Source organism: Bidens hawaiensis, unplaced genomic scaffold (assembly GCF_021521415.1).
Source record: "Bidens hawaiensis isolate Kalapana, Puna unplaced genomic scaffold, B.hawaiensis_p1.1 tig00000055_1, whole genome shotgun sequence".
NCBI lineage: Eukaryota > Viridiplantae > Streptophyta > Magnoliopsida > Asterales > Asteraceae > Bidens > Bidens hawaiensis.
In genome coordinates this window covers 589,155-614,002 of record NW_027491016.1, presented here as the reverse complement: position 1 = coordinate 614,002, position 24,848 = coordinate 589,155, and the positions used below count along the sequence as shown (strand labels likewise).

At 35.8% G+C, this 24,848-nt stretch overlaps 3 protein-coding genes across 3 annotated transcripts; 1 reads left to right on the top strand and 2 right to left on the bottom strand.

Moving 5' to 3' along the window:
• Positions 1–2,950: 2,950 nt before the first annotated feature.
• Positions 2,951–5,408, top strand: LOC143548062 (fasciclin-like arabinogalactan protein 16). The gene is made up of 3 exons (XM_077039353.1): positions 2,951–4,208; positions 5,080–5,175; positions 5,271–5,408. The coding sequence occupies exons 1-2, from the start codon at positions 2,951–2,953 to the stop codon at positions 5,142–5,144; spliced, it is 1,323 nt and encodes a 440-aa protein (XP_076895468.1). The 3' UTR covers positions 5,145–5,175; positions 5,271–5,408.
• Positions 5,409–11,938: 6,530 nt separating this feature from the next.
• LOC143629350 (uncharacterized) lies at positions 11,939–14,687 on the bottom strand. The gene is made up of 7 exons (XM_077098668.1): positions 14,551–14,687; positions 13,790–14,130; positions 13,659–13,705; positions 13,490–13,574; positions 13,339–13,410; positions 13,143–13,250; positions 11,939–12,422 (listed from the first exon to the last, which is right to left on the bottom strand). Exons 2-7 carry the CDS (start codon positions 14,126–14,128, stop codon positions 12,096–12,098), a joined length of 978 nt encoding a protein of 325 aa, XP_076954783.1. The 5' UTR covers positions 14,129–14,130; positions 14,551–14,687; the 3' UTR covers positions 11,939–12,095.
• Positions 14,688–17,202: 2,515 nt separating this feature from the next.
• On the bottom strand, positions 17,203–24,774 carry LOC143548393 (calcium-dependent protein kinase 26-like). Its single transcript, XM_077039604.1, has 8 exons — positions 23,955–24,774; positions 18,635–18,685; positions 18,418–18,561; positions 18,174–18,326; positions 17,956–18,071; positions 17,708–17,875; positions 17,406–17,630; positions 17,203–17,325 (listed from the first exon to the last, which is right to left on the bottom strand). The coding sequence occupies exons 1-8, from the start codon at positions 24,772–24,774 to the stop codon at positions 17,203–17,205; spliced, it is 1,800 nt and encodes a 599-aa protein (XP_076895719.1).
• Positions 24,775–24,848: the final 74 nt, after the last annotated feature.

Here is a 24,848-nt window from a genome sequence, read left to right as displayed (position 1 = left end):
GAGAACCGAACAAAAAACCGAACTTTTGTTTAAAAGCATTATTGTTAACTTTTTGAATGTAAAACTTGAGTATTATTATTTATAAGTTATTTTACAAGTTCCATGGTAATTGGGTATGTGGTAACCATCCTCGGTCTTATTCCGAGTCAAGGACCGAACCAAAAACCGAACTAAATCGAGTTCACTCGCTTAAGACACACAAGTGTGTTTTTAGCCACCAAAACTCATATTTTTCTTCAAGATTATATTTTAAATCAATTTTAGTTAGTTTCTAAACATACCTGGCATGTCGGTAACCAACTTGATCTTATAACAAGTTCGAACCGATAAGGTCGTATACTCGCTTAACGAACGTTAAGGTTCTTCACAATAAAACTACATACCTGGTTAAGTCTATTTTGATTTTATTGAGTTATCTCATAACATTTATTATTTTGGGAAGTTAACTGTGAGCTTGGTCAATTATCAAGTCTCGAACCGACAAACCCGAACACTCGTTTAAACCTCGTTTTGGGTATTCTTATAACCAAGGGTTTTGCAATATCGCATTTTAACTCACATTATTACTTAACATAGGTTGAGTAAAAAAAGAAAAAAACTAATGAATAGAATACCGAGACCCGGTTTCGAGTAAACTTATTTTACAAAACTCGTTTCTTTAATTTCCCAAATATTTACATTTTAAATCCTAAACTTTATTTATTTACTTTATTTGTCATGTATTTTATTTTAAACCCTTCCAAGACTACCTACTAACACAAGACCCGTTTAATATAGGTCTTGCTCGTTAAACCGATCTCTCCGATTATTCACGACACTATCTTTCAAGTTACTTGTTAATGTGAGTACGTTTTCATCCCTCGTTTTCCATCTTTCATTTTGGGGGTGGCATTGCATACTTATTCAAATTCAAATGATTTATACTTGAGTCTTAAACCACAACACGTATTGTATATGTTTACTTAAATAAATGTTCGATTTGGTGTTATATGCTTTACATGATTATGTGCAAATTCTTGAATGCTAAGGCGGGTAGCCTCATCAAAGTATGATCATAAGTTAATTCCGAGTATATATGGTATCCCCATATAGAAAGGTGTCGTCAATGTATTCTTATTGACGATTTCATTATTGTCGTCAATGTATTCTTATTGACGGTTTTATTATCTAAATTGTTGCTATTATTTATAGTTTTCATATACTAGTTGTGGGTTTCATACTATATACTTATTGTCCAAAACTATGAAAATTGCTCACCAACATTCGTGTTGACAAACTCTATTTTATGCAATGTTACAGGTTTGATGTTAGCTTGATTGGATTACTTGAATAAACTTATTATCTTGGCTTTAGGATATTAGAAAATAAAAGAACAAGTTATTTGTTTATCTATCTATTTGACATTTTGTATGAACAATTGTTGTGTTATTTATGATGATATGGATTTAAATGAGTTGTTTAAATATTGTAACTTTATAGTGTCATTGTGCAATGAGCAATCATGTCGCGCCTCGATGTTTCCGTCTTCATTGGTGGTGTGACAAATAGTTATTCAATAACTTAATTTTAATGAAATTTCTAGTTATGCAATATATGTTTAAGAATAGGAAAATATAGATAAGGAAAATATGTAATGAATTATAAGGTAAAGTTAAATTAAAAAGGGTGATAAAAATGATAATTGTGAGAATGATTTGTATCCACACAAAAGACCCCTTAAAAAAATTAAAAAAATAATAATTAAAAAATCATCACTCAATATATAAATAAAAAACAAAAAAAAATACAAAACCAAAATGTTTCCCCCCGTCATTCCCGTTTCAAAAAAAAACAACGAAAAGTCACAATGCCAAGAAAAAAGATACAATGCCGAAAATGAACAAACAACACAATAATAAACAAAAAAAACACAATAGATAGCAAAATATAACAATAGGCCAAACAAAATATGACACTATGCTGCGTAATATAACACAACATCAAGAAAAAAAGACACAATCAATTACGAAAATAGAAACAAAATGCAATAATAAACAAAAAGACACAATGATTTTTTCGCTTAACGTCGTGTCTTTTTCGAGGTATATTATTATTATTTTTAGAACGAGGAATACGGTGGAAACATTTTTGTGTTTTTATATTTTTCGTTTTCGTATTAAAAATTGAGTTATGATTTTTTTATTAATTTTTGATTATTTTTAGAGGTTTTTTTTTGTTGCTACAAATACTTCTCATCATTCTCATTTCTGTCCCCATATGTAGAATAACATACTAGTTTTAGAAAAATATGTAATACATATATATAATATAAATATTATTTGCCAATAATCATGTCTCAAGTGGTTGAGGTAACGCATCCAAAGACTATTTATAAAGTGTAGGTATTGGGTTTAACTCTCACACGTAACAAAAAAAAAGGAGGGGGGGATTTCAGGTTGGCCCAACGAGTTTTCTCCGCCTATGGTGTGTTTCCTCCTAAAAGTGGTCCTCGGCACCCAGAGGATGAAAATGAGTGGATGAAACAGTGACCCAAATTAACTGTTAAATAAGAAAAAAACTATTATTAGGAAATCATTAACTAAAGAATTAAAGAACAGTAGTATAAATCCGAATATTAATTCATATACAAAAAAATAACAATAAATACCAATATATTCAAAGGTCCAAAAAATCTCACATTTATTGCGAATCCATTAATGAGGAAAAAATATTAGCTTTGGTACCAAGCCAAGCTAAGCCGTACACTAGCCGAGCCGAGCCGAGCCGAGCACAATGCTTTCTAACTTGCTTCCACTCGTGTGGCCCCTACCTCTCCTTCATCCTACCTCATAAAACGACACCACCTCCGCCGTTTCACGTCTTCTCTTTTCATTCATTATTATATTATTATCATTTCTATTCACTTATCCGATACCTTGTTGCGGTTACTTGTTTAGACAGATATTGCATCATGAGTTCTCTTAAGAACTATGATGCAATGAGACTTGTAGTAGTATTCATAACCATGATGTGTAGTTCTACCGCCGCATTGCCGATTCAGAATCCGAAATCGATTAACTCGAACTCGGTTCTCGTCGCCTTACTCGACTCGCACTACACCGAGTTATCCGAACTCGTTGAGAAGGCTCTGCTTCTACAAACTTTAGAACAAGCTGTGTCCACTCACAACATCACCATATTCGCACCGAATAATGAAGCTTTGGAAAGACAAATGGATCCTGAATTCAAACGGTTTTTACTCGAGCCACGTAATCTAAAGTCGTTACAGAGTTTGTTGCTTTACCATATTGTTCCGTCTCGGGTCGGCTCGGACGAATGGGCGGGTCGGGATCACGACACGCTTTGTGCCGGTGAGAGAGTGGTTGGCGGTGCGGCCAGGGTGACCCGACCCGAGGATGTGGTTCGACCCGACGGGTTGATCCATGGGATTGAGAGGCTGCTGGTGCCGAGATCTGTGCAGGAGGATTTCAACAGGAGACGGAGTTTGAGTTCTACTTCGGCGGTGCTTCCAGAAGGAGCACCGCAAGTGGATCCGAGAACTCACCGGTTGAAGAAACCAGCGGCTCTGGTCCCTGCGGGTGCTCCACCGGTTCTACCGGTGTATGACGCGCTGGCCCCGGGTCCGTCACTTGCCCCGGCGCCAGCGCCGGGACCCGGTGGAGCACACCGCCACTTTGACGGTGAGAGCCAGGTCAAGGATTTTATCCACACGCTTTTACATTATGGGGGGTATAATGAGTTAGCGGATATATTAGTCAACTTAACGTCGTTAGCGACGGAGATGGGGAGACTGGTATCCGAAGGCTATGTTTTAACGGTGTTGGCACCTAACGATGAGGCGATGGCGAAACTGACCACGGATCAGTTGAGTGATCCCGGTGCGCCCGAGCAGATAATGTACTATCATTTAATACCGGAGTATCAAACCGAAGAGAGTATGTATAATTCGGTTAGGCGGTTTGGGAAGGTTCAGTATGATACCCTTCGGTTGCCGCATAAGGTTGTGGCGGAGGAGGCGGATGGGTCGGTTAAGTTCGGGTCGGGTGAGGGGTCGGCGTATTTGTTTGACCCGGATATTTACACCGACGGGAGGATATCGGTGCAGGGTATTGACGGGGTTCTGTTTCCGTTGGAAGAGACGAAGGAAAAACCGACGAGCAAGGTTTCGCCTGCGACGGCGCCCAAGGTGGTCGCTAAGCAAAGAAGAGGTACATTACTATTACTATTTTACTAGGTTAAAAACCCTTATATTACACGAGTTGAATAAATAAAATATTTAGCAGTTAGTCGTAAAGATTTAGAAATAATTATAAAACGATATATTGAGATAAGACATGATTGATTATTAACTTTTTAGAATTAATAAATAGAATACGAAGGGTAATAAGAGAAGCGATAACCAGAATTTTGGGCAATAGAAGTTTCTAATACGTAGCGCAATCAGTTACTTATTTATTAGTAAGGGAGGGGGGCTTATGTTCAAGGATCATATACGGAAAGAATTTAAAAAAGATTTACCGTTTATAAAAATAATAAAAAATCATTAATATCTTGAATTGATTAATTAATGCCAATTCGTAGCTTGACCGGAACAATGACAATAAATTTTCCGGTTGTCGGTATAAGTTTAAAGTGGTGGTTGTCATTTGTGGGGTGGGTCACATGGTATTATTCCTCCGCGTTTATTGCACTCATTTTAGACCATTTTTGCATAATGTACAACTTAATTAACTACACTTAAAAATCACAATAATATATGTGTACTCTTTTTCATAAGTAGAAAATCATAATATGCTATGCTAATCTTGTGATGACTTTGCTTGCATAAGTTCTTTAAAAGGTACAACTTTTAAGGCATAGGGTACAAATGTACAATGTTTATAATATTATAAATAAACTTTATGCCAATTTTGATTGTGGTTAACTCTTCCTTTCAAAAAGTTTTGATCATTAAGCATATCTTAACCTCCAAGAAAACCATAGATCTGTTTTAAGTGTTTAATCATCAAGTACACATCTTTTTTAGCTTTTTTTTTATAAATTTTTATTTTAATGAGTCTATTTATTTGGTCAATGCAGGGAAATTATTGGAAGTAGCATGTTCAATAGCTGGATCATTTGGGCATTTTACAAGTTGTTATTGATGTATACATACATATATTTTATGCATAAAAGGTGGGTGTTAATTGATTTGTTAAATATATAATAAATATAAAAATGGGTTGTTGATTAAAAATGGAATAATAATAATAATATTATTATTATTGCAGTTTAATTTTTAGGAAAAGTGTGTGGAAATAGGACATAAAGGGAAGCCAATGGTGCAGTTTGGCATTGAAGGAAGTTTCCCAAAGAATCAGATTCATATTTCAGACCCTTCAAATGAGAACAGACTTTTTATTTCTTTTTATTTTTTCTTTAATTTTTTTTTCTTGATGGTGTTATATAAATACTGTAATTAGTAAAAAAAAGTGATTTTTTATGTATTTATGTTTGTTCTTTTTGCGGAAGTTGTATTTGCTCAAACATGCAAATCTTGTTGCACTTTTCTTCCTTAAGGAAGAATATTGATATGGAGATCGATTTTTGAGAATATGAGAATAATTGCTTTAGTATGTGACATTTTAGAATCAATAATATCTCAAAACCAGCATAATATCTTGAGAATCGTAAGAACCATGTGACGTATATATTGCTTTGACAGTATTACAAAATAACCGTCTCGTCTTATCTTTTCAACTACTAACAATCATCTTTAACGCAATATGTACACGCGCATTTTATGGTTCTTAAAGTTGATAACGTATTATTGGTTTTGAAACAAAAGCGCTGCAATATGTACACGCGCATTTTATGGTTCTTAAAGTTGATAACGTATTATTGATTTTGAAACAAAAGCGCGTTTATTATATGGGTCAGTTTTTTAAAGTTTTTTTGTTACATATTTGTTCATATGAGAAGTGTTTTTAATGTACAGATTTATCTTTTCTTTATTTTCTGTTTATACCGGCGATTCTTTTTTATCATTAATTTTTTTAGCATCTGTAAATATCTTGATTGTAAAAGTGTAGTTTTATCTTGTTAAGTTGTAATTTTCTCATAAATTTTAAACCATTTTAGTCTAAAATAATTAATATTACGTATTTGTCTGGTGACCATTGGCTATAATAATAAATTATTAATAGAACCCTTTAGTTTTATTATTATATAATATAACTTTAGTTTTATTATATTGTGGTTGGACCTCTAAACAAAATAGGTGTCGGTGGTGTGAAAGGTTTGGTCTTTTTCTTTTTTTTGTTAATAAAGGGAACCACCAGAAAAGTATGGTGGTTGATGATTGCCTTGTCCTTTTAATACAAACACAAATATACATTAAGTTAATAAAATAAAAACTAATTTGTAAATCATACTTTATCTTGATAACTAAATACCAAAGTGCATACATCAGTTTACTTTGACATCCAACATATTTGTCTGCCTCCATTTGTTTTGGTGCGCGGGTTAAGACAGTAGAAACCCAAACTGACTTGCGATGAATATATTATACAGAATTTGCCAAGCTTTCACTTCTCAGGACATAGTCGAAAATAAGACCTCATAGAAACGTATGACTATTAGGTAAGGAAATTTACGGGGAGGGTAGTAGCTTGTTTTAATTATTTTCTCTTTTCATTTTCAAGACTTAGTTTCTCTTAGATTGTTTGTGGGTGTTGCATGCTGGCTTTCAATTGTCGTTGTTTCCCTTCGATGTTTTATCTGCTACTATTAAACTTTTGTATCATGTTTTTAGTGATTAGTAATTACTAATTATATATTACTAGTACTTTTTATGTGTTTATTGTTTTATTATTTAGACTAGCTTTTGAACCCGTGTACACGGGTTTTGTCAAAATGATAAAGATAAATAAGGTTTGTTAATTCAGTTGTGATTCTCAAAATACTTGTGAATTAATTTACTGTAGACTTAATGGAAAAAACAAACAGGGTTAACGAAAAGTACTAAAATAACATGATTTTGGAAACATTTGGTGTTGATTTGCAAGAAATTTAAAAAAAAAATTACTAAAGTTGTGTAGTTGGTCAAACCTTAGGTATGAAATTGACACTTGATTCAATAATGAATATAATCCACACTATGTTATAACCCGGTTAACAAAATGGTTTTGACTCATGACCCATGAGTAGCTAGAATGAATGAGATGATAGATTAGGAATTATGTGAAATATGAGCTTGACACCTAAGCTTTAACATTTTCTTTTATTAGTATTGTAAGATAAGATTCATGATTGATAGTTTGATTCTATGTGTTTTAACACACCTTTCATGCCCATGTTTCGTGTTTGAAGCCGAAGGTTTTTTGAAAGCAGTTTCTCTATCAAGTAGGATATAGATAATATAATTTATCTGTATTTCACCATCTCAGACTCTATTAATAGTTTTGATACACGTGAGATTATATTGGTCGAGTTGTTGCTATAAATCAATTTATTAAATAAGTAATTAAATTATAATATATAGGAAAATAAGGAAAATGAATTTGTGGAAATTTCCGGGATGAAGAGTCTTAAAGAAAAGTTAATGATACATTTAGTTGAATGTATATTGTTAGGTTAATGATTGATGAACACCACCAACCTCGACTTAGCTGGATCGATCTACTCTTCTTTTTATCCTTCTTTCAACTTTGACTACCTTTTTCAAATTTTGTTTTTCTTTCACGGGTCACGGACAACAGAGAAATTTATCTTTTAAAAAAAAAATGACTCATCCTTTAATGTTATGTTATAAATGACCAAATGTGAGTATATGATCGATTACCAACTAGATATAACCTTTCAGTCAAAGGTGTGAATATCCCTTCTATTCTTTGTCCTGTTTGTTCAAACTCGGAGAAGGTTTTGGATCATGTACTTGGTGGGTGTCTCATTACGTCCAAGTTATGGAAACCGATAGGTTGTTGGCTGGAATTAGATTTTCCTATCATTTTTGGGCTGAAAAACATTATAAACTGGTTAGATCCGTCTAGACAGGTGAAGAAGAAAAAGGATGTGGTTGAGGTTATTATTTTCACTGCTTGGTGGTTTTATTTGGAATACTCAAAACAAGACGATTTTTGGTACGAAACATGATAAGGCAGGTTTTCTTTTTGTTTATTTTCTGTTTCTTATTTATGGCTTTCTTCTTGTAATTGCATTTTTAATTTGGATAGTGTGGTTAAGAAACCCGTTACTTAGTATGTGAGTTGATTTTTTTTCCTTCCGGTTAGGTTTTTCTAACCGGTAAGGGTGTTTTTTCAATTCAAGTTGTAAAAAAATGTGAATATATGATCATTTTACAATTAATGAAAGCGTTTTTTTATGGGTACTTTTTCTTTATCTTGTATTCTTGGCGACTTATGTCACGTCAGTGCAACGCTCAAAAATTATATATTCGGCATGGTCATTTAAAACATCTAAGTGCGGAAAAATATGTTTCACCCTTTTCATTTTTTATCTATCTATACTAATAAAAGAAAATAATCTGAACACATGACATTATGAGGTTAATCCCTACTATCAAATTCCTGCCCAAATCACTTCTTTTCTATTGATGAAAAAGAAAAAAAAAATATCTTGATTCTAAATAAATATAGTATTGATTATAAATTCAACATACCATATTAATTGGTCAATCTCCATTGATTGAATTATTAATGCTATAAGTTATATTGTAAACATACTTAATATAAAAAATATTAATATATATAATAATTACGTGTCATAAAGATATTTTCCTTAAAATTAAAATGTATATAAAAATTCAAATAAATTTGATGATATAAAGCGACTATATTTGTAATACATTTTTTATATTAATTATTCATTGTAATTTATATATTAACCTATGCCGTGCAATACACGGGTTTCTAAAGCTAGTAATTACTAATAAACACATTTATATATATGCACAAAGTTAAGTGAGATATCACGCTAATGGGCTTACAAGTATTGTGAGAACACATAATATTTACACAATATTTGCAATTTACCCATACAAAAACCCATTCTAAAACAAATTATGTAAAATCCCACACAGCCAACATGCCATTTTGGGTCTTTTATGGCTGTCGAAACATGAAATGAATCTGACCTGATCCATGACGATGTTCCCACGGATTTTCGAGATGAACGAACCACGTCTTGATCTTCTTCTCCGGTTGCTTGAGATCTGCGATGGCTTTTCGGGGGTGTGGAGGTGACCGCTAAGAAATCTCGAGGATCTCTTGTTTACAGACACAAAAATAGTATGATGGTGGCTCTTATTGAGAGCAACAACCAACCCTTAATAAGGAGGTGGAGATCTCCTTATATAGGGAGCCTCATGGCCACCATCATGGTACCCTAATGGGCCTAGCCTAGTTAGGGTTACCTCCACAAAACCCCCTCAGCCCAATAACATTGTATTAGTCCATATAATAAAATAAGCCAAACATGATAAATTTAGGGTCGTAAAACCGGGTTTAGTACCATACCCCTACAATGGCTTTTAACCTTCAAATAATCTAAAACTTATTTTTTTTGTCTTTTATTTTTTAACATGCAAATAATCTAGTTTTGACCTGCCATGGACTCATCAAGCGAGGGTCGATGGCTCGCGACCAACGATGTGTTCGTTGTGCAAGCACAACTAGCGTGTCGAGTCGATTATCCCTCTGAGGTCGTGCCTGATGAAGTCCAGGACGAGCCAACAAACCCAAACGCTCAAGCACACCAGGCAATTTGATCTTCAAATATTTGGTCCGTGGCACTCTCCCACCACCATGCACGTCCTCGTGCATGCACTTAGTGTCTCATACTAATGTGCAAGATTTGAACGGTGTGGTCTTCTCCCATGTATGCACCTCCTCGACTGCTTGCAATCCTATACTTTCTCACAACTAGGGGAGGAAAGTGTGTTTTGAGAATGATTCACTTCGATAAATAGGACAACCAGTGGTTTAACCACCCGTGATCTTTAGCCGTGCCAGTTCAATAGTTTAGGTGATGTCGATGTTCGTCTAGTGTTTATGGGATACAGAGAACCCGTAAAGGTAGAGACTTGAAACTAGTTACGGCTCTGTTTGATCGTAGTTTTTGAACACGGACACAGAGGGCTTCACTAATTATGAACTAGGGCGGAACTCAAGATCCCATACTCGTGGTTACAAAGACCATCGCCAAAGCGTGTTTTGGTCTTCTTCCACCACCATTGCATAACTCATCCACGACATTTTTATGCTCATTTGGAGGAGTGTACACTTTCCAATGTATTCGACGTTTGACCTGCTTTGATACCACTTGTCACAGGTCAATCTTCTTAACTACGTGTGGCGCCCGAAAGCTAGCCAATGCATCCCGCTTATGATAAGGGTCTACTGATTTCGTCCTGCCTTGGAGTCATCAGGTGAGCAGCAACAGCTCGCGACCAGCGATGTGTTCTTCGTACAAGCACAACTAGACATCTATGCGTCGATTATTCCGCTGAGGCCGTGCCCGATGAAATCCAAAACGAGCCAACAAACCCAAGCGTTCACGCACACCAAGAAATTTGATCTTCAAATATTTGGTCTGTGACAATAAACCCTCTTATATGTCAAAATACTCAATTTGGATATCAAAACTGTTTATAAACAATTAATCTCATAGTTAGACCTTACCCCTCTTATATATATGTAACACAATCAACAAGTTATACTCCGTCTTAACTCATGATACATATTAATCATTCCACAAACAATCTAATACATGAGATTTTATTAACCCTTAACTTCAACGTAATAAACATACTTAAATAAAAACACTCAACGTAAATAAAATCCTTTATATCAAGAGAGTGTTTCTAATAAATACTCGAGTAGCACCCAACACTATAACGTGTTCAAAGCGTAAATTTGGTCCTAATGATAAATGGGTGATTACATACTTTTTTCGTCTTAGTTTCTTCCTTAAATATTAAGTAATTAAGACATACTTAGAAACTAAACAAGAAATAGTTGCAACTTATAAATCAGTTTAATGCTTTGTTCACAGAGTTGATGGAGTAACATCAACAGCCACATTAATTGTTGATGTGTGTTGATATAAGCTGTGTCAAGGTTAATGCACAAAAATACTATTATTATTTATTAAATGAGTGATAACATTTTTAATTATAGTTATATTGGTTTTTTCTTAATCCCAACTAACGTCTTTTGGTCACTACCTGTTCCAACTAACGATTTGGCTGCTGATGGTCCCAACTTTTAACATATTTGTTTCTAACGATCCGCGACTAACAGAATCCTAAAGTCGTTAGTTTCAGGTTGCCGGAAAAGCGTTTTTGGCCGGAAAAGTCAACATTTTCGTACCAAACATCTTGGTAACTTTGTATCGGACCTTTAGGAACATTTTTCTAGTAAAACCCCCAATTATTGAGTTCGACGGAAACCCTAGAACCATCATCAGAATCGGTTGATGGTGCTCAAGTGGTGGTAGTTGATTGGCAGTGAGTCAATTGGTGGTGGTTGCGGTGTTTTCCGGCAAAAAAAATGACTTTTCCAGCCAAAAACGTTTTTCTGACGACCTGAAACTAACGATATTAAGATTCTGTTAGTCGCGGACCATTAAGAACAAATATGTTAAAAGTTAGGACCGTCAGCTGTCAATTCATTAGTTCGGACCGACAGTGATCAAAACGTTGGGATTAATAAAAACCAATATACCTTAATTATAAAATCTTTGATGCGGTCTAACACCTAAAGTCATTAATACATGTGTTTGAGATAAAGCTTACTTGTTCATAGTATTTAAAAGAAAACAAACACTTTATATGCACAAATGATGAAAAACAACTATATCTATCAGATTATTTAGGCTGACATAATGCAATTCTAACCACTAACCAAACACTTTTGGCAAATTACACAACTCTTGAATATAAAGAGAGAAGCAATTCATACATTATATAAACCAATAGATCATTAAACATGGGACAGTAACATATAGTCTATTCACAACACCAAAAACTTATTAACTTGAAAACCAGAAAAAGAACTCTATTACATATACAAATATTAAACAAATTACCGCGCAATTTATCCTTCAACTTCAACAGGATTTTCAACTTCAACCGGATTTGGAGACGGGCTTTCATGGGACTGTTCAGCACATTCTTTCTCTTCTTGTACCGGCTTTTCGTTTGATTTTTCAGCTTTGACTTCAGTTTTTGGAGATTTGGATTGAGTCTTTCTAATAATCTTTTTAGCAGCAGCAGTGTCTTTATCGCTATTTGTTGTGTTGACAGCGCGTGACACGGTCTTGTTTTTAGTCACATGTGGGCTAGCCACGGCCCCGTTGGTGGCTGCAGCCACATTGCTCTTGTTCCTGCCAAGTTTGGGAGATTTTGGGCGCGTTGTTGGTATCTGTAGACACAGAGTATGCATAAACAAGAACCCAAAATATTAGGCACGTAAACGAACCAAACGAACATGCATGGGGAATGCTCGTGTTTGTTTGATTAACTTTAACTGAACAAACGATCGAACACGAACAATGAAAAGAGTTTCTTGTTCGTGTTGGTTCGTTAAGAAAATGAGTGTGCTCGTGTTTGTTTATGTTCGTTCGTTAATAGTATAAATGAACGATTCACGAGCGTAAACGGGCACAAATGGACAAACTTTACTGAGGGATTTTAATTTTATAAAACCATACTAAATAGTAATGGGTCTAAAACCTTTTTATGAATATGTAACAAACGAGCATAAACGAATTCATATGAACAAACGTCATGAACATAAATGAATGAATGAGACGTGTGTTCATATTTGTTCACTTAACTTAAAGAACAAAAAAAATTGTTCATAAACGAGCTTTCTGCCGAACGGTTAATAGACGGTTCATTAAATGTTCAGTTTGTTTAGATTTACAGGCCTACGAAATATATTAAATATATTAAGATCTACAAGTAATCATTACACATAGATATGATCAACAAAAAGTAAAATAGCAATAAAGATTAATACTTGGAAAAACAAGAATTGAACATGCATTTATAGAATTTCATGCAATATGATGCAAAGATTTGTTATGAAAATTTGATTATGATGAACACGAAATTATGAAAATTTGGATGTTACAAATACCTTCTTCAAGTCGACTTTTGGAGGGGGCTCTTTGTAAAATTTTGGCATCGGTGCAGCTTTAAACATCAAGCTCTTTCTCAATTGTTTGATCTCGGCTTCTTGGTTTTCCTGCATTGTAAACTTAACAAGTTAAAGCTACAATCTTTTTTAAATTCTAAACTTTTTTTTATAAACTAAATATTTCAAAAGCTAAAACCTTTGATTTTTCTATCAAGTTGGTTTTTTCTGCTTCTTTTGCATGAATCTTCTCTTCTATCTTTGAGAAAAACTAGTTCACAAAATTGTCAACAAAGTAATGATAAAAGTCAGAGCCAAACATACAGTATTCGAAAACTTGAAATAACTACCTCTTTTCGCTTTTCTGCGCGCTCTTCTAGTCGAGAAGAAAAGCCTACCACACTGTTCTTATGTGGTCCACTCGAGGCAACACTTCTAATCATCAAGATATATACATGAAAAAGTCAATTCATGAAATTCATATTTGCAACAAAACATGTATGAAAAAAAGTTACATACGAGGGGTTCGAAGGAGGGCCATCTTCGCTCCCATTCGGCTTCTTCGGCTAAACAAATACAAGAAAACATCAATATGTATAAAAAAACATAACAAACTAAAAATTACCAAGAAACGAAATTTACAAAAATACCCTTGTCGCACGCGCATTTGGAACCGAATCCTTCGCTTTCTCACCAGTGGAAGCTCTTCTTACCGACTCATGGTTTCGCGGTTTAGCAGGGAAAGATAAACTTTGAGTCAAATGGGATTTTGGCCCTTTCGGCTTACAGGCCGCTGATAGGCCGTCTTTACGCCCACTTTTTGTCACTTCATTGTTCTTTGAAGTACCCTCATTAACACCCTCAACTGAATTTGGAACATTTGACACGTTAACATCCTCACAAGATTCACTCACTTCCAATGATTCAACTTCATTTGACTTTTCTTGACCATTATCATCTTCCCCATGAACCCCATTACCAGACTCCATCTCTGTCAATACCCATCACAAGAAACACAAATTCAAGCCCAATTCGCCTTCGAAACCAACGGATCATGAAATTTAAAAACAATCCACAAAAATTTAACAAAAATAAACAAAACCCACATCAATTTTTGGGTAAAGTTTCAAACTTTAGGGTTTTAAAGATTAAACCTTGAGAACCCACAAATTCTGTAGATTTTAATATTATTGACATATCAACATCAGGAGTATGAACAATGAATAATGAATAATGAACAATGAACAATCACTTTCATGTTAAATTCACAATAGATAATAAGTTATAAGTTAATAACTACAAGATCAAGAAAACATGGAATAAAGATTGTATAAATAAATCAAAGCAATTTCAAGAAAATGTTAAAGATTTATAATTTATATAAAAAAAATAAAAAAAAAGACAAGTGTACCTTGTTTATACAAAAGGGGTTTGATTTAATGACTTATGCTTGTGAAGAACAAACAAAGATTCTTACTTTAAATTCAAATGCTGCTATAAAACTGGTGTCTTGATGTGTGAGTGAGAGGATGAGTTCAGTAGGGTATGCAAATGGTGGGTTGAAGTTAACTGCAACTGGAATGACCATTTTGCCTGTTTGGTAAATGTGTTTTTACTGTTGGGACAGGTTTTGATGCATAAGGTACAAGTGGTTGTGAAGTTGGTTATGCATTGTGTAGGTGTTGGTGTTTGTGATATTACTGAAATACCATTGAGGAAATTTTGTTCATTTTGTTCGTAGCTAATTAAATTATTAGCTGGTGTGTGTGTATGGTGGATGCCCATGTGCTGCCAGCTCATATGAGGGGTAAGTTGGTCATCAAATATAGTGAACATATATTAGATTTACATAGGATACGGGGTAAGTATAAAATAAAAATCTACTGGAGTTGTGAAAACTTTAGAAATCCATTCTCAATTATATGTTTTTAATTAATGTTTAAATCTTGTGGTTCACAATTAAAGTGAATAAAAAATGTAAATATAAATATAACTTTTTCTCTCTCCTGAAAACATATATAAAAATTAGTAAAAAAATGTTAAAAAATAGCAAAATATTTTCTTTTGATGTTTCGATGTTTTATATTAAATGTTACAACATATATTACATGTAACAAAAAAAAAACCGATGTTACATAGGGTTTTCGCGGGTTTTCATTTTAACCTTACCCATATTTACATATATACAATTTCCTTTGTTTGTCAAGATTTGGTTTCTAAAATTCAAATTATGATATACTTGGCATTATTATATTCAACTAAAATGTATTTGTATTTATATTTGTCTATATGTGTGTGTTTGGGGTGGGGGTGGGGTGAAGTGTTAAATGTTTGATAATCATTGTTGTTTGTTTTGACAGTTGTGTGCTTGAACATTTGGGTTTACTGGCGAAAAACCCAAGTGAGGAACCGGCCTCAATGCTTAGTAACGTGAACGTGCTTGGTTGTATTTACGCAATGAGCGCACCATTGGGTGATAGCTATTGCCAAGCAAGGGCACCACATAAGGCCTCAAAAGACAACCCGTGACGTTTTGCTCTCTTAGAGTTATCTTGAGGCCTAAGGTGTATCTTCACCTCATCGCTAGATTTGACTTGCCATTTGTCTTGGTATATAAATTTCCTTTAGGCCTTCTTACTACTATTTGCTCTTTTGCTTCTTGTTATTACAAGATTCTGAAGTCGGAGGCTTCAATGGTAACAATCTCTTTGTCACTCTAGTTTAGAGCTAATCGTTAAGATTGCTCTTATTTTACCTGCTCCAAGCTTATCGGTAGTCTTGCTACAAGTGAAATACTATGTATATTTATTTATTTGTTTACACTTTGCACTTGATCGTATATATATTTTCAAAAGTATCATCTTTATTACCCATATTGATTTTGCTTATATTAAATTTAAGTTTCTATATAAATTCCAATAATTAGAAGTCTAGAAAATAATATAAGTAGCAGAAATTATTTATAAGATAAGATTTGAAGGATTTGTTCATTAATAAAATCCAAGTGTCATCATAAATGCCCATATTGGCTATCAGTGGCATGTATCCATGTCTCTTTTTCTCTTATCTTCTTCATTTACGTGGTAATCGTATTATTAAAAGGAGAACACATAAAACATATGAAGATATATATTATTTCCCATTTCTCTTCATAGATATTGTTTTACAAAAACTATATGAACTACGTTACTTTTGTACCGACGGCAATAAATGAACTGAATGAGGACTTATCTGTTTAAGTTTAACGAACAAACAAACAAACATGAACACTAGAACAAACGGATTTTCGTGTATAATTTGTGTTTATTTGTTAAGAAAATATGTTTATTCGTGTTCATTCATTTAGAGATAGACAAACATAAACAAATGTATATAGACGAATATACACACATATCTAGAGCATATCTCTCTTTATATTAACATCTTTCAAGCATCAATTGAAGGATACATCAAAGATCAAAGAAGCGCAAAATGAAGAATGCGCCTACAACCTTTCTCGTTCATTCTTACATTATTGTGGAGACATCACTTGTGTTGTTCTAGTGATTTGCTAGTAAATTTGTGTGGGGAAACAATCTTGACATAGTGTTGTTTTGTTCTTACTGAAAGTTTAAACACTATCGTGACATTATCTTGACATAGTTAATAGTTGAAAAGCTGTAAAAGCCTACTATCTTGACCTAGTACGTTGAAAAAGGTGATCACCGCATTTGCTTAGTGAAAGGTTGTATTGGTAATCCCTACCATTTAGGTAAAAGTTTGGTGGAGAAACTCGGAATCAGGATAAGATATATGGTGGATTAATTAACATCCACTTGAGCCTCTGTAAATCGGTTTCGTCATCTGTAAGCCTTAAAATCTTTACTTATCGCATATCTAATATCTTGAGTTAACACATTTAGTTAAGCAACAAGGTTGAGGCTGCTATAGTCAAGCAAAGGAATATATAATTAGAGCTCTTTCAAGACCTTGAAGATGATAAAAAACTAAGTCCTCTGGGATTTGTATACTTAAGCATATAAATAATCGCGTAAAAACACACTAAATAAATACTAGATTGTAATCATATAGCCGGGAGTGGCTTCTTGAATCCAATGATAAAGTTGTCCCTGCTTCGGTTCCTCGCTAAAATAGCAGTTCCTTTGTGCATCATTGCAACAAACTCACTGTAATCTATTCTACCATCCTGCAAGTTAAAGATCACAAGTTCAAGTCAAGCATACATTCATGGCGGATATATAATAATATAAACATCTAAATACTTACATTATTCTGATCAACTTCTTTTATAATTTCTTCCAAATGAATACTATTAACTCCAAACTCCTCGCAGGCTTGTTGAAGCTCGTTACGTGTAATGTAACCGCTTCCATCTTTATCAAAATATGAAAAAGCGGCAAATAAACGATCCTCCCTATCAACTTTGGTAAAATGCAATGTTGCAGCCACAAATTCATCATAATCAATAGTACCACTATTATTAATATCCGCCTGTAACGAAAACAATATATTTATCAATAATAAAGAAGCTTGTAACTTATAGATTGCAGCATAATATATATACTCACCGACTGCACTAAATCATAAATATCGGATTCATTAAGATCAGTACCGAATCTCTTCAATCCATCTTTCAATTCATCAAAAGTAATATAACCACTGTTGTCTGTATCAATCATCTGAAACATTTGCTTCAATCCGGCAATTTCTTCTTCGGATAGTTTTGATGCAATGACCTGTAACCACAAAAGTTAAAGACACTATTTTGTAGCTTTAATCAAGATCCAAGATTCAAGAATAAGCTTAAAGTTCATACCTTTAGAGCCATTTTCTTTAGCTTATTCATGGCCGAAAACTGCGTTAACCGACTCAAGACTGCAGGATCAAGAGGCTTGTCTGGTGCAACACCATCTACACTGATCCAAGGGTGTCCTGCATCAATTTAAATTCAAGAATTCAAATAATAATCAAGAAAAATAAACTCAAGAAAGAAATAATAATTTGGATTAAAGGAAAGAAACAAAAAACACATACCGAGAATTTCATGAGCAGTTATCCGTCTAGTTCGGTCTCTAACAAGCATTTTCTTGATCAAATCTTTAGCACTTGCAGAGATAACAGGCCATGGACTAAAGGAGAAGTCGATTTCGCCTTCCAATATATCGCTAAATACATCATTTACCGTTTCTGTAACCAAAAGAAATAATAAGCATAACAACCCAATATCAGTTAGATAACAACTATCTAAAAAAGTTACATAAGTTTTAAATCATGTCACCTCCCCAAAACGGTGGCACCCCGGAAAGAAGAACATACAGAATCACACCCGCGCTCCATATATCTATTTCGGAACCATAATGTCTTTGCAGCACCTCTGGTGCAACATAATAAGGGCTTCCAACTACATCTGTAAATATTTCTCCTGCATATTTAACCTTAACATATTAACTAAAACATGCATATAAACTAGAAACTAATGAAAACCGAAAACCTACCAGGTTTAAAGAAAACTGATAATCCAAAATCAATAGCTTTAAGAGGTGAATCTTCTGTTAAACGAGACGATATTTAAGGGCGGTTCGGTAAATCTCATGGGGTGGCTTGGAGGAGATTTTAAATAATAATTCGTTTATTATTTATTAATAAGTTAGTCTTATTTTAATTAAGTTAGTCTTATCCTAATTCCTATTTGTGTTTGGCTCAAATTGTGTATTTGAATACGAGTAGGATACGAATTAAGGGTGTTATATAAACCCTTGGTTCACATAGGCTTATTAAAAGTTTTTAAGTTAGTCTTTTTCTTAATAAAATCATCGAAGTCTTTGTTTGTCAAAGAAAGATCCATTCTGTTTGCAATATAATTGTGCAGCCCAACCAAGGTGAATATATTATTTGTCCTCTACTTACTGTACGAACAGTAATATTCAAAAAGCAACAATTCACAAGGAAGCAATCTTAGTTTTCTTGGTCTGCAAACTGATCAAGATCAGTTCTTGATTATATCAGGTTTACATCGGCTCCACTGTTAGGTTTAACAAGTGGCATCAGAGCCGGGATTACGAACGTCCGTACGGAATCAATTTTAGCCGATCGAAGTCCAGCCAAGAGATTAGTCTCACGGACGATTGCCTTTGGCGATTATCCGGGTCTGTAGATCGTAAGCTAAGCAGGTGAAGAAAAGAAGCAGGCGAATAAGGAAACGACGGCCGATATGTCGTTTGTTGCCGGAATCAAGCGTTTGAACCAAACTAATTACCGGACTTGGTCGACATGTGTTATGTCATACCTTCAAGGTCAGGACCTTTGGGAGATTACCAATGGAACCGATACGCAACTACCAAGAAACGACACCGGAGGTGCTGTCGGGAAGTGGCGAGTAAAGGTCGGGAAAGCGATGTTCGTGTTGAAAACAACAGTCGAAGAGGAGATGTTAGATCACTTTCAAGAAGCCGAAACACCGAAGCATGCATGGGATATTCTTGAACGACTATTCACGAAGAAAAACGACACCCGACTACAACTTCTTGAAAACGAGTTGCTTTCGGTCACTCAGAAAGATATGTCAATTCCAAAGTACTTCCATAAAGTGAAATCGCTTTGTCGCGAGATTGCCGATTTAGATCAGCAATCAAGGATTGGAGACGCGAGGATGAAACGGATTATTATTCACGGGTTGAGACCGGAATTTCAGTCGTTTGTCGCTGCTGTTCAGGGTTGGGCGACCCAACCGTCACTCTCGGAATTTGAAAATTTGTTATCTGGGCAGGAATCCTTAGCTAAACAGATGGCCGGTGTGTCGGTCTCCGCTGTACCGAAACAAGAAAACGAAGCACTGTTTGCGGGTAAAGGAAAAGGAAAATTCAAACCCAACCACAATTACAACAGAAAGAAGCCATGGGATCGATCAAACAAAGGAAATAAACCCGAGGAACGAAACCAACAGGAAGGTGGTGATGAACGAAAGAATTGGAACTGTAATAAACAAGGTAAAAGTCCGTCGTTTAAAACTTTTAAGTGCTATAATTGTGGCATGCGAGGACACATCGCAAAGTATTGTACAGCGAGTGCAACTGAAGAAGGAAACGTCGCGACAACGCAAAATCGAACTGAAGAGCCTTGGGATGCCGAGGCCCATTATGCCGGAATTGAAGAGGTTCACGCGTTAACGGCTACGGTAAAACCCTCTTTAAATTTGTTAAATGATTGGATTGTAGACTCGGGTTGTTCGAATCACCTAATGGGTCAAAAGGAGCGGTTAAAGAACCCGGTTAAGTACAAGGGTAATCAGGTGGTAGTTATAGCCGATGACTCGCGACACGGCATAGCTCATATGGGTGAGGTTGATATCTCATCAGATTCCGAGGAAGGTGGTTTGGTTCTTAAAAACGTGTTTCATGTTCCCGGCATGAAAAAGAACCTGTTGTCGGTTCCTCAAATCACCGACACCGGACGGTATGTTCTATTCGGGCCGAACGAGGTGAGTATTTTCGATAAGTTCGAAACTAAATCCATACCGGTGATTCAAGGGAGAAAGAAAGACTCGGTTTATGTATTGTCTGTCGGGACTTCGTATGTGAATAAGGTGAAAAGGAATTTAAACGCAGATTTGTGGCACCAACGTTTAAGCCACGTCGGGTACGATAAACTTCAATTAATCGTGAAAAAGAAGTTGGTGGCGGGAATACCCGAACTTGAAGTAAAAACGGATGTAGTGTGTGGCGGTTGTCAGTTTGGAAAGGCTCATAAGCAACCGTTTGAGAACTTTAGTTATCGAGCTAAAGCCCCTATTGAACTCGTTCATACCGATGTGTTCGGTCCGGTAAAGCAACCAACGGTCAAAGGTATGATTTTTATGATATCATTTATTGACGACTATTCGAAATATTTGTGGGTATATTTCATGAAGGAGAAAGCCGAGGCGTTTGAACATTTTAAAGAATTTAAGTTGGAAGCTGAACGAGACTTAAAACGAAGCATCGAGTGCCTTCGTTCCGATAACGGAGGCGAGTATACATCCCGTGAATTTTCTTTGTTTCTTAAATAAAATAGAATAAAACGCCAACTAACGTGTTCTAATACTCCTGGGCAAAACGGGGTTTCGGAGAGAAAGAACCGGCCCCTAACCAACATGATCGGAAGCATGATGCACAACAAGAATGTACCGGGGAGATTTTGGGCGGAGGCAATGAGTACCGCTGCGTTTATAAGTAATCGATTGCCACAAGGAATGGGCTATGAGTCACCATACGAGAAGATGTTCAAAATCCGACCGAATGTTAGCTATTTTCGAGTCTTTGGATGCGTGTGTTACGTGTTCATCCCGGGGCATCTCAGACACAAGTTAGAGAAAAAGGCAACGAGATGTATTTTCGTTGGCTACGATAACGAAAAGAAAGGGTGGCGATGTTGTGAGCCGAGTACCGGGCGAATTTACGTATCTCGAGACGTAATATTTGATGAAAACTCATCATGGCGGTCACCGAGTAAAGAAGTGTTACCCGACACTCAAGACTTAAGACAAGAAGTGGACAAGTATGTTGCTGTTGAGTTCAACAATGAAGAGGAGGTTGAACCCACTGTTCAATCTGTTGAGAATCAAACAGAAAGTGCGGGTTTACACAGCAGCCCACGGATCAGCCCCTGGCGCACCGGGTTGTCGACCGGTCAGTCCGGGTCTCAGTCCGACAATCCAAACGATTCAGCAACCGTTGAAGACAGTGTGCAGGCTGTTCGAAGGTCTGAACGGGCGAGAAAACTGAACCCAAAGTATGCAAATGTCGCCTTACTTGTTAGTCAAGAAACCGAACCCGAGATGGTAGAACAAGCTATACGAGATCCTAAGTGGATGGAAGCAATGAAGCAGGAGGTAGATGCTTTAGCCAGTAACGAGACCTGGCATCTTGTTCCGAAGCCGGGTGATGTAAATCCGATTTCGTGTAAGTGGGTTTTTAAAATTAAAAGGCGGGCCGACGGGTCGATAGAAAGATATAAAGCTCGATTAGTGGCACGGGGTTTTTCACAGGAGTACGGGATCGATTATGAAGATACGTTTAGTCCCGTAGCTAAGCTCGTTTCGGTTCGAGTAATTTTAGCTATCGCTGCGTGCAAGGGTTGGAATTTATGGCAAATGGATGTGAGTAATGCATTTTTATATGGCGATTTGGATCGGGTAATATACATGGATCAGCCGGGAGGTTTTGTAAGTCAAAAATTTCCTAATTATGTTTGTCAGTTAAAGAAAGCAATTTACGGCTTAAAACAGTCACCGCGGGCCTGGTTCGGTAAGATCGGTGAGTTTTTAGAACTTAACGGATTTGTTCCTACAATAGCCGATACCAGTGTGTTCGTCCGAGCCGAAGGTGACAAAACCGCTGTTGTCCTCGTTTATGTAGACGATTTAATTATAACCGGCGATTTAGTCTACGTGGTGGAGCAGTTAAAAACGAATCTGTGCACTCGTTTTTTTATGAAAGACTTGGGAAAATTAAAGCACTTTTTGGGTCTAGAGCTCGAGTACGAGAATGATGGGTTTATACTTCACCAAAATCGGTATGTCGTTAATCTTTTGGTGAAATTCGGTATGGAAAGTTGCAAACCGATACGAGTACCCATGGAACCAAACGGGTCTCTTCGAGCCAAAGAAGGAAAAGAGTTGGAAGAAGTAACCATGTATAGGCAAATAATTGGAAGTCTTATTTATTTGAACTTGACTCGACCCGACATCGTGTATGTCGTTGGTGTGCTTAGTAGATTTGTTCAAGCTCCGAGAAAATCGCACCTTGAAGCCGCTCGGTTAGTGTTGCGGTATGTGAAGTCGACTCCGAGCTATGGTGTTAAGTTTAAGAGGGAGTCGAGTATGGAATTAATCGGGTTTTGCGATGCCGATTATGCTAAAGATCCGGACACGAGACGGTGTACAACCGGGTATGTTTTCTTGATTGGTTCAAGTGCTGTTACTTGGTGTAGCAAAAGGCAGCCCACGGTGTCACTTTCGACTACTGAGGCGGAGTATCGGGCTGCGACTATGGCCGCGCAAGAGTGCGTGTGGCTGGTTCGTTTTATAAACTAGTTAAATCAAGGTAAAAACGAGAAGGTAACCTTGTATGGGGATAATGTCTCTTCGATATTGTTGGCTAAGAATCCCACGTTTCATGCGCGTACGAAACATATAGAAGTTCATTATCACTTTATTCGTAAGAAGGTGTTGAATGGAGAAATTGATTTTAAACATGTTAACACGTTGGAGCAAGCTGCTGATATGTTCACGAAGAGTTTGCCAAAAGAGAAGCTTGTGAAGTTTTGTACTCGCTTGGGAATGAAGGAAGCAAATATCGAAAGGGAGTGTTAAACGAGACGATATTTAAGGGCGGTTCGGTAAATCTCATGGGGTGGCTTGGAGGAGATTTTAAATAATAATTCGTTTATTATTTATTAATAAGTTAGTCTTATTTTAATTAAGTTAGTCTTATCCTAATTCCTATTTGTGTTTGGCTCAAATTGTGTATTTGAATACGAGTAGGATACGAATTAAGGGTGTTATATAAACCCTTGGTTCACATAGGCTTATTAAAAGTTTTTAAGTTAGTCTTTTTCTTAATAAAATCATCGAAGTCTTTGTTTGTCAAAGAAAGATCCATTCTGTTTGCAATATAATTGTGCAGCCCAACCAAGGTGAATATATTATTTGTCCTCTACTTACTGTACGAACAGTAATATTCAAAAAGCAACAATTCACAAGGAAGCAATCTTAGTTTTCTTGGTCTGCAAACTGATCAAGATCAGTTCTTGATTATATCAGGTTTACATCGGCTCCACTGTTAGGTTTAACATCTTCATCTTTTTCCGCAAATAAAAAGTTCTCGGGTTTAAGATCGCGATGCATAACGCCTAAAGAATGACACGCTTCGATAACACTAGCAATGGTTCTAATAAGATTAGCCGCTTTTCGTTCCGAATAATGTCCTTTTTTTGTAATTCTTTCAAATAGTTCACCTCCTCCACAAAGCTCCATAACCAAATAGACTTCATATTCATCTTCATAAGCTCCTTCAATGGAAATCACATTAGGGTGTCCGGACATATGGTGCATAATTTCAACTTCCCTTCTAACATCCTCGACATCATCATCGTTTACTAGCTTCCTCTTGGAAATCGACTTGCACGCATACTTTTTCCCGGTTTTCTTATTAGTGCATATTGAAGTTGTGCCAAATTGTCCTTGTCCAAGTTTCTTACCCAAGGTATAGTGATCTTTAAAACAACCGGATCTCGTTTTCAAGACTTTATCAACTTGAAGGCCTGCAATCGACTTTCGCCTCTTATGTTGTGAATGTATTGCACTATTTTGTACAATTTTTTGTGTGGGCTTGCTTTGTTGCTTTGTTATTACAACTGTTCCTGAATATTTGCCGTGCTCTTTGGTCACGGGTTGGGCCGGTTTATAATCTTCTTCCTCTATGGATACGATGCTTGGAGGCGTGTTTTGGACCGGTTTAGCAACCTTGTGATTTTTTAAATGGTGATGATGGTTTCTTGCTTTTCTTTTTACATGAGACCACCATAATGAATGCCATATTGTTCTAAAGAATCCATGCTTTAAGCATCTTGAATTTGATGATCCACATGTGTTTCCCATCTAAAACAATTTTCTTAAACATTTCTTTTCCATGTTATCATTATCATTCTATATATCCTTTTGTCACAACCTGA